This window comes from Sardina pilchardus, chromosome 2 (genome assembly GCF_963854185.1).
Source record: "Sardina pilchardus chromosome 2, fSarPil1.1, whole genome shotgun sequence".
Lineage (NCBI taxonomy): Eukaryota > Metazoa > Chordata > Actinopteri > Clupeiformes > Clupeidae > Sardina > Sardina pilchardus.
In genome coordinates this window covers 8,892,172-8,902,171 of record NC_084995.1, presented here as the reverse complement: position 1 = coordinate 8,902,171, position 10,000 = coordinate 8,892,172, and the positions used below count along the sequence as shown (strand labels likewise).

At 44.8% G+C, this 10,000-nt stretch overlaps 2 protein-coding genes across 2 annotated transcripts in view; one reads left to right on the top strand and one right to left on the bottom strand.

Annotated features, from left to right (window-relative positions):
• clstn2a (calsyntenin 2a) overlaps positions 1-10,000 on the top strand; it is a 170,795-nt gene that overhangs the window by 141,092 nt on the left and 19,703 nt on the right. The window contains exon 13 of the mRNA XM_062530630.1: positions 9,555-9,717. Within this exon, the coding sequence (XP_062386614.1) occupies positions 9,555-9,717 (163 nt within the window). The remainder of the gene's footprint in view (positions 1-9,554; positions 9,718-10,000) is intronic.
• LOC134100504 (fMet-Leu-Phe receptor-like) lies at positions 3,603-8,877 on the bottom strand. The gene is made up of 3 exons (XM_062553727.1): positions 8,812-8,877; positions 5,174-5,732; positions 3,603-4,295 (listed from the first exon to the last, which is right to left on the bottom strand). Exons 2-3 carry the CDS (start codon positions 5,717-5,719, stop codon positions 3,876-3,878), a joined length of 966 nt encoding a protein of 321 aa, XP_062409711.1. The 5' UTR covers positions 5,720-5,732; positions 8,812-8,877; the 3' UTR covers positions 3,603-3,875.

The window sequence follows — 10,000 nt, the reverse complement described above, 5'->3', positions numbered from 1 at the left end:
GAAAATGAATGAAAAATATGAATATTGCTTCATTGCTTTAAATGTAAAAGAAAGCAAACCATGTCCGTGAATGAAACAGCAATGCAAGCAGGCTTCAGGGGTATCATTATGGCTGCAGTAAGGGATGTGGTGGATACTTGCGGGGTTTAAAATGAGGAGATGAGCAGTGCTTGCTTGTAGACTCCTCTCCTTGTCTCTGCTAGCTCATTGAGGTCATTGAGCTGGTCTACTGACATGAAACCAGGGGGACGAGACATGAATGTAGCACAGAAGCAACGGCACACCAGCAAGTCTGCTGATACCGGCCTGCGTTGTGCCGTTCTCGTTTCGGAGCGGCGGTTTTGCCATGCATGTCTTCACATGTTGGTCTGGCAGCATCCACCTCCTGTCGCGGCGAGATTAATGCGGTGCGTGCGTTTCATTTCAAGCAGACGCAGTCTATACGAGTATGTTCACATTAGCATGCTGAGATGCGGCGGGGTGTGGAGCGGGGTGGTGGGGGAGGAGCAGTGGGGGTTAGAGTTCTCATCTCTGCCATGACATAAGGAGCCCGTGTCTGTCAGAGGAGAGGCACAGAAACAGAGCTGTTGTCAGCCAGAGACACCTGTGCTGTGTGTTTAGGTGACATCAGGTGGGTTGAGTGAAAATGAAGGGATGTATTCTGAGGAAAGTACTCCATGTCACTGGCAGAAGACAAGACCCCCACCCTTACCTCCCACACACACCTGTAGCATTGTGAGCTCTACCTGTCTACTTGCAGTTGTTGGATTCTGCAAGTACGGTAGCGACATTGCCATGAACATCTGCCATGAAACCTGTGTCACTGCCGACTGTTTGTCCTCTGAATCTGTCAATATGTCCACTTCACAGGCCATATTTATAATGATTGTGTAAACACAAACAAGTGACAGCTCATTAAATTCAATCAAACAAAGAGGGAACAGGCCGATGAAGCATTGCTCTGTAATAAATGCACCAACACTCCGCACCGAGCAGTTTGTCTTGCCAGCTGTCATGGACAGACTGGCTTATGAGAAGCCTGTGGGTAAGGCTCTCCTGTCAGGTCTGCTTCCTCGCCCACGCTGGCGAGGCATGGCGCGTGTTTGGGCCGCGCGCGTTACAGCTGATCTGGAGTCAGCGCTCTCCTTTGATCAGCCCGCGGAGGCAGACGCACCAACGGGATCAGAGCGGCGCCGAACCCCGCTGTCCAATCGGCGCGTCCAAACGGCCCCGGTAGGGCTGAGCCGAGTGCGGACGGGCTCTTCAAAAAGTTTCCAGCCGCATACAGATGTGCTCACGCTCCCTCCTCCCTGCTCGCCACGGAAACGCTCTCGTCCAATTAGAGCGGAGGCCTGTGGGGAGAGAGAACGTCAGTGGCGGAAGAACTCTCCAACCTGATGCCAGAGCACCGTTAGCTGGCCTGGGAGCCAGGGTGATCAGGGAGAAATGGAGAGAGAGAGATAGGGGAGAGAGAGAGAGAGAGAGAGATAGAGGGAGAGAGAGAGAGAGAAAAAGGGGAGAGATGGAGAGAGAGTGGGGACCTTGGAAAGGGGCAGGGATTGGAGAGGTGGATGGATGGTGAGAGGGAAGGTGGGATGTTGAGAGAGAGAGAGAGAGAGAGAGAGAGACAGAGAGAGAGAGAGGAGAGAGTGAAAAAGGGAGGGTGGGGCAGAGCCAGAGGCAGGTGGAGTGTTTGGTGAAAGAGTGGAGCTGATGAGTGGGTGGTCCTGAGGGAGAGGGGGATGAGATGAGAGGAGGAGAGGAAGAGTGGAGACGACGGTGGTGGGGCATCCCCAGAGGCAGTGTATTGGGAGGCGGTGGGCTAGAGAAGAGAGGTGTCTCCCACATTTAATATCCTCACATGGGTTTGCCTCATGCTCTCACTCACCATCCGTGCCTCCTCTTCCCTCTTTCCCCCTCTTCCTTACGTCTCTTTTCTCTCCTCTCCACAACACCTGGCTGTGAGGCTCTTTCTCCAGATGGCACGGTGTGTGTGTGTGTGTGTGTGTGTCTGTTTGTTGACTGCCGCCACAGGGAGATAAGGATGATATGCTAATGACGCTGTGGATTAAAAGGTGTTTTAATGCCGTGTCATACCTCATTTGGGCTGCTTGCATAAGAGCAGCTGCCTGCCACTAGCAGGGATGGAGGGGAGTGGAGCAGGGCTGCAGAGGGATCAGGGAATGCTTGAAGCAACCTGCAAAAAAGCAAAGAACTCTCTGGAAGATTTCAGCATGAGCAGAGAATGCAAAGTGAATTAGAGCTTGCCCAATAGCTATAGTCTTGTGACTGGCAATACACTGCCAGATCTGGGTGTTGACCAGGAATATGATAATCCTCCAAGTGTCAGTGTACTGACAGTGTACGTGTTAACGGGGGATGCTATTATGTCAGAGTTCACTAATGCTTGATTGCACTCAGAGAAATAATTGTGATTATTATGTGGTGAGCATTTGTTGTAGCGTCATTTGCTGCCGTGTACCTGTGTACTATTGGTGGATGTGTGTGTGTGTGTGTGTGTGTGTGTGTGTGTGTGTGTGTGTGTGTGTGTGTGTGTGTGTCTATGTCTGTACTTACTGTATGTATGAGCGTGTCTATGTCTCAGCTGCTATTGAGGGTTGACACTCCGATTTCTTTGTCTTCCCCAGTTGCGCTTGCATCAGTGTCCTCCACACCACACATACTGTAGTTGGCACTGTGGGCCTGGGAACCTTCTCTTCCTGACACTGAGTCAGTAGCACTAATGGTGCCTCATGTTTTGCTTGAGCTCCAGATAAATACATCAAACCTCCACAAAGAGAAGAGAGTCAGCACGGGAGTGGGGAAATTGTCTCGCTGTCTCCACTTCTGTGTCCCTTTAATGAGTGACTCATTGGGATTACACCTCGTTAGTTACGTTTGGACGAGGAACAGATAATTAATGGCAGGGGAGGGTGAGCGCGAATTAAGCACATTTTTTGTTTTTGCTTCATTACAGGATCTCTTGAAATCTATGGGACTGGATTTCGTTTTTGGCACTCTTTTCTCTACTGTCTCACAGTCAGTCTACAAGTGGTGATCAGTGGGGGTCAAGCAGACATTGAAATGTATCAGCTTTACCAGCAGATGGAATTTCACAACATTCAGTGCATGCCAAAACTGGCAGATTGAGCACTTAAAATATCTTAAACGTTGCACCTTACTTCACAAGGCATTGACACAGGCATGTCTTGAGATAGTGAAACGTGTCAGCTGCAGCTCACTCCACAGATGGAATCTCATGGACGTTGGTGTGACTATAAGGAATGTGGTAGCGATGCAGAATGTTTGTGAAGTTGGCATATGGAATGCAATGTTCAGCCATTAGATTAAAAGAACACTTTGGAAACATTGTTCACAGACTGTAGAATAGATCTAGAATAGATGAAGGCAAGGCAAGGTAGCTTTATTTCTACAGCGCATTTCATACACAGGTCAGCTTTCTGTGTCAAGAATATTATAAGAAATAATAAGTTCAAATAAGTTAAGATTAAGGCTGCATTAGACTGATGATAACCTAAATACCTTGAGCAATGCACCCAACAAAAAAGGGCACATTAATAAAACAAAACAGGCATACCATGCAGAATAAACATTACATTTAATCATTTAGTAGACACTTCTATCCAAAGCAACTTACATAGGTATTATATTACAATGGTGATTGTCTCCGGTGCAACTCGGGCTCAAGTGCCTTACTTTAGGGCACAACAGTGGAAGCCGGCAATTGAACCCACAACTTTTCAGGCTTCTACATGTTAGTGCCTTAAGCATTGTGCTACCAATGGCCATGGACTTTTGTTTCCATTCCTTAAACGTATGCTTTCAGTTCAACAATGTCCAATTGACTGGATGAGCTAACCACAGGTAGGTCTGGTTCCTTTACTATCGCGTAGTGCGACGTGGCATTCTTCAACATTTCCTGAGCGCCGCACCCAGCCGTGTTTCAGGCCCATGCAGAAGTACAGCACTGGGTTGACACAGCTGTTGAAGTAGGCTAGACCCTTGGCCAGAGTCAGGCCCACCTTCACGGCCTGGTTCTCGCTGTCGATCACCCAGGCCAGCCGAAGGCAGTGGTAGGGCGCCCAGCACAGGAAGAAGGCGCAGACCAGGGCGATGAGCATGCGCAGCGGTCGGGACTTCCCCTTGAGCCGCGTGCGCCGGATCCCTGCCGCCGCCAGCACGGAGCAGCCCAGGATGACCAGGAACGGCAGCAGGAAACCACACAGGAAGCGGATGATGAAGAGGGGCATCTTGGCCGCGTCCCCACCCTCTCCCTAAAAGAGGGCATGGTCATTGGTCAATGTTACATTTCGTTTTATGGAACACCACTGGTTAGAGCCATGTCCATGACCATGCAGTGGCCACGGTCATGTAATGCTGTAGCAGGGTTTGGAGATGACTAATACCGTAATTTAGACTGTGAAAGTTTACACACGGTCAAAGGTCAGCTTCTAAAGCTTCTTAGAACTAGTGTCAGACATCCTGAATGCTATAATCAGAACCCTTCAAACGTAATTAGAATCACTGTAGAATGTATAAACTTCTTACCCAATCTGAGATCTGAGAAAAACTAATTCCTTTAATGTACTCTGTACTCAGTGGTGGCTACTCTTAAGTTTGTCCCAATGTGGCTCTGTGTGGTCTATAAATGGGCAAACATGCCATCTGGTTATTTCAACGGCTCCATTCTCCTCTCTTGCATATTTGTGCCATTTAGATTTCTCATAATTACTAAAAAAGGTTGTGCAAATGGCTTACATGTGTTTATACCCCTATATGGAATCTCTCTCAAATGCCGTCTATTAATAAGAGGCAAATGAGTAAAACCTCAGGCCTACCATTAAAACAGCACTGACTACTACCAGAAAGCACATGAGCTGGTATGCCTATGTACAGTAGATTATCAGAATGAATGAATGAATGAATGAATGAATGAATGAAAGTTCCACATCTCCTATGTGTAGCATGAAATATAATCTCAGCGTCTCAACTGCGCATTCAATAGGCTGCCACAATATGTTATTTTATTTTATTTGACTAGTTTTGGTTGGTTTGGTTAATGTATAGGAATGTTACACAAATGCAATTAACCAATTCAATTTATTCTATTCAACACTAATTTAAGCGTTGAGGTATTAATGAAGCTTCAGACCTTTAAGCCACACTTGAGGTTGCTTTTGCCTGGGTAGACCTTCCAGTAGAAGAAGTACGGTGCGCTCATGACTGTGGCCACCGCCCACACCACCACGCTGACCAGCCGTGCAGCACAGACGGTGCGGCGCTGCTTGGTGAAGACTGGCCGCCACACACACAGCGCCCGGTCCAAACTGATGACCGCCAGCAGGAAGACGCTGCAGAACATGTTGGTGTACTTGAAGAAGCCGTTGAACTTGCAGAGGAAGACGCCGAACGGCCAGTTGCCCAAGTGCTTCTGCGCCAGAGAGATGGCGCGGGTGAAGCAGAAGACGAGGTCGGCAATGGCCAGGTTCACCAGCCAGACGTTAGTGACTTTGGCCCGGAATCGCACGCCGGCCACCCAGATTACCACGGTGTTGCCAATGGTTCCCAGGACGACAGTGATGATGTAGAGCACTATGGTGATGTTGTTTATAATGGCATCGATATCCACGGTTGTTTTGCCACCTTCAGAGGAGGAATTGATCATCAGATGTTGCAGGAGTGAGAAGTTGGAGGCCATTCTGCTGGGAGGACTGATGGGGTGAAGGATGGAGAAGATGGGGTTAACTTCATGGCATATACAGTACTGTATGTATGAGTGAATGAGTGATCCATTTACATGTAGGGCTACTACAGCATGCATACAGTAAACAGAACCTCTGAAATCCAGGAAAAAGAAAAATTCACACAAAAAATTACACCCATAAGAGACATAAAGGGTAACCAGACACTGCAAAGAAGAGCGTAATTTGACTGCTGGACTTTACACAACATCTCAAGTTCATCACTTCCTCCATTAGACTTTAGTGGTGTGCAGAGCTGCCAACTTTTCAAAAAACCTTGGAGTGAGATTCTGTCGGGGGTGACCAAAAGTTTGTCCCGCACGCGTCACAATACCTATATTATTGTTTCGATCCGGATACTAAGTCAAGAGTTGTGATTTCGATACTTTTTCGATACTTTTTTTAAAAAACTATTTTAGTGTATTTGGTGATTTAATCATCAGTAACCTAATATTGAATATTGTGTGATCATTCACACCAGTGGCCATAAGATTCTGCTCGACCCTCCACACACACACAGAAAATGATAGTCATATGTTTCTATATCATATATTTTGGAATTCTTATAACTGTACATATTTTGTTGATAATGTTTAGTATTTTACAATCTGCATAATTATTAGTCGCTAAAAAAAATTTAGTCATTTGTATACTGATTTCAAGACTATTACACGTACTCATAGGCCTATTATATTTTTAAAAGGTGTGTAGGCCTAAGTCTAATTGAGTGTGCATTAGTGGTGTGTGTAATTGAGTGCCTGTCGCTTTAAGAAATACGTGCGGTGGCTTTCTATCTGACGGTTTTACGCGAGTGAAATAAAAGATGCATGACAAGGATATGTGGATGCAATTAATTTTGCTTTCTGTGTCATTAGATAAAATACATGTTCAAAACACTAACAAGTTGAAGAAAATATTTCAGGGATCATATAAGAGATGAGTGTCTTGCCATGTTCCTTTATGATTTTAGTGAGCACTATGATTTAGCTCTCTCCATTTATCCACCCGTTCCAGCAAACAAAACAGTGCAATGTCTGAAGTTAACATGTAGGCTAGGGAATCAAGTTCATCCACACAAACTGATTTCTTTCAAGATGTTAAGTTTAAGAGAGTGAATTCTTAATTAATGATAGGCCTATGATTTTTGACAGTCAACATACCTAGTTCTCTGACCAGATTGAGATTTTCTCCCGCGGGTCTCTCCTGTCGCAAACTTGGGTGCAACGAATAGGTTTAGCCTACTGTACAGTGGCGCTTCTTAGCCGTTGGGGAACGAACTAGTCTCAGCCCAAAATCAGATTTTGTTTTGCGTGAGAAAATGGATGTATGGCGTGAGTGCGTGTGTAAACACGCAAAATCGTGTGTCACACGCCGAAAGCGTGAGAGTTGGCAGCTCTGGTGGTGTGTGTGTGTGTGTGTGTGTGTGTGTGACCGTGCGTCCTCTAATAATTCCCCCCTTTGTGGTGCAAGGCAACAACCAATCTCTTTCTCTGTATTGTCAGATGGCTAATAATTTAAAATATGTGGGAAACAATGTTGTCACATCAATTACTGTAGGCTACAGCACTTGTGAGCTATAAACTTATGTGACACATGTAAAACTACTGGACTAATTCAAGACCCATAATAAATACAGAAGTCATTGAAACAGCAATTGCCTGTTCATGACATGTATCATGACACAGACAGACTGCATGTTCATCAGTAGGCTAAGTTTCTACCCATGGCCACTTCCACTTCCTGGTGTGACTGCCTGCATTTTGAAGTTTGCAGTGTTCTGAGGTCTGTCGTCTCTCACCACAACATCTCACATGCCATCTGTCTACTCTAGGACACTTTAAGTTCCTCTAAAATGTTCAAAGGAGATTTCAGATGCCTCTCTTGGCTATATAGAAAAGTCAGAGGCCCAGCTAACTTTTTTAGCTGCCTCAGACAACTCCATTAAAGCTCCTTCAAGTGGCCATCCTTAAAATACTGGTTTTCTGGCTCCCTTGACTCCTCTCCCAGTTCTGTACATTTAGCCTCTTCCAAAGGCTTCCTCAGCGGCATCTTTGAAGACATAAGCTACAGAGTAGATGCCAAGCAAATCCTCCATGCGATATCAAATGATGGTGAATGATTCACACGCATTATTTTAGAATTTATTTATCGTGCCCTTCTCAGTTTAAAGAGTAGGCTAACATGTTTTTTTCTTTGTTGTCACAGAAGAGTTGCTTTAAGCAGAGCTGAAGTTCTCAGGTTGCTGATATGTAGGCCTATATTTAGGCTACATTTATTCAGCAGATGATTTTCCCAAAGCAATTTACGACAATTATATTACAAGAGCATTGTGGGTAGATTGAGTGCATTGTGTCATTGCAAAATCTAGACAAATGCACGAGGTGGTCAACGCAGCGGGGAACAGTTGTGACACCCATTGCACTGATAACTTCAAAATGCCATTTATAATGTTCGCTATATCAGTTCATGTGTCAAATATTTTGTTCGTTTTAGGGTCTTTAGGCCTATTCTTTTTAGCCAACGACAATTCAAATGAAATTAGGAAATTTGGATTAACAAAAAACACGTTGCAATTGCTATGTTTTTATTAAATTAATTTAGCAATTATCGGTTTAATTGATATTAATATTAATATAGCCTATACATCAGTATTGGTGTCTCAACTGTACCCGGCACGGTCTTAACTGTACTATGGGTAGTTGAACTTGAGACACAGTCGAGACAAAATGCGCCTTATGTGTATGAGCTAATTGTAGAAAACTAAATATGGGTATATTGATTGACATTGATTGATAATATCTTGGTCTACAAGCTAAGGAAATGGCATGTGGAATGTCGTGTGGAATGCCATGTGGAAAATCACTCTCAGTATTTATTTTTGTCTGAGCTAAAAAGTGTCTCTGTATCAGTCTACCTTACATTGTCCTCCGAGAGACGGTCCGGGGCACAATGGTCGAACCCACAACTTTTTTGGCTATTGCCATACAGTTTTTAATCACTACGCTACCAGCGCCGAGAGATCACTCGGTATTGTGTTTATTATGCTTACCTCCTTGATCTCTGTTGTACTCTCAGATTTGTAATGCTGATTCAGGGCTGCATCGTCAGTATGCTCATGACACTATGCGAAACTGACAGCTTAGGTTGACTTTTTCGGTTATCCGCTTGTGATTGGTCAGCTTTCAAAAACAGCGTAACGTATGGTGTTTATCCGCAATTAGTTGAACATTTTTCGACTTTAAAAACAACTTTGAGCCGCAGAGAAAGACGGCCGCGATCGCGTTTAAGAAGAAGCAGAGGACTTTAAAAAAAAAAAAAAAAATAGCCTAGTCTATTCCATGGGATTATAATGTAAAACGGACTCAGGCAGCAGCGAAAAAGATGCCTAGTCTGAACGTAGTCCGACCCTAATGTGCATTGTGTGATGGAAGGAGCCCATAAACTGCAGTGTTTGAAGAGCTAGACACACTCATGCTGAGCAAGTGCTGATAAGAGGGTGCTTTTAGTCTGCCATTTTATGTGTTTCATCTACCATGCTTTCATCTGACATTAAAGTACACTGGTTGGCCTGTGATTGACATTATTTAACCTATAGAACTAAGTCCAGGATGTAGGCCTATGATATCAGGCTACTGTATAATTAGCCATAGGGTTACACTGATGTAGTCCTAAGTGAATTAATGGTGTAGCTCACTGTAGAACTGTTTGCCAAATGGTATCAAGGCTGTTGTCTTACAGTAAGACCAATTCCACTGGTTATTAATGCAGACCTGTGTTGTGTGTTCTGTCCAGATCTGTGATAAGGAGTGGCACTACTATGTGATCAATGTGGAGTTTCCGGCCGTGACGCTTTTCGTGGATGGCGTGACGTACGAGCCCTACCTGGTGACGGATGACTGGCCCATCCATCCTTCACAGATCGACGTGCAGCTGACCGTTGGAGCCTGCTGGCAAGGTCTGTGGTGATTATGATGATGATGATGATGATGATGATGTTAATGTTGCTGAAGGTGAGGATCATGATAATGATGGTGATGGTGATGATGATGATGATGATGATGATGACATTGGTGGTGATTGTGCTGATGTGAGTGAGTGTGTGTGTGCGTGTAGGTAGGCCTACAGTAAAACGTGATAAGCCACTGATTAAACAGCCTCAGAAGCAGAGTAATTTATTGATTGTCTTTTACATTATTAACATTAAAGTGGAAGTATACTCGTAGACGGAATATCAAGAG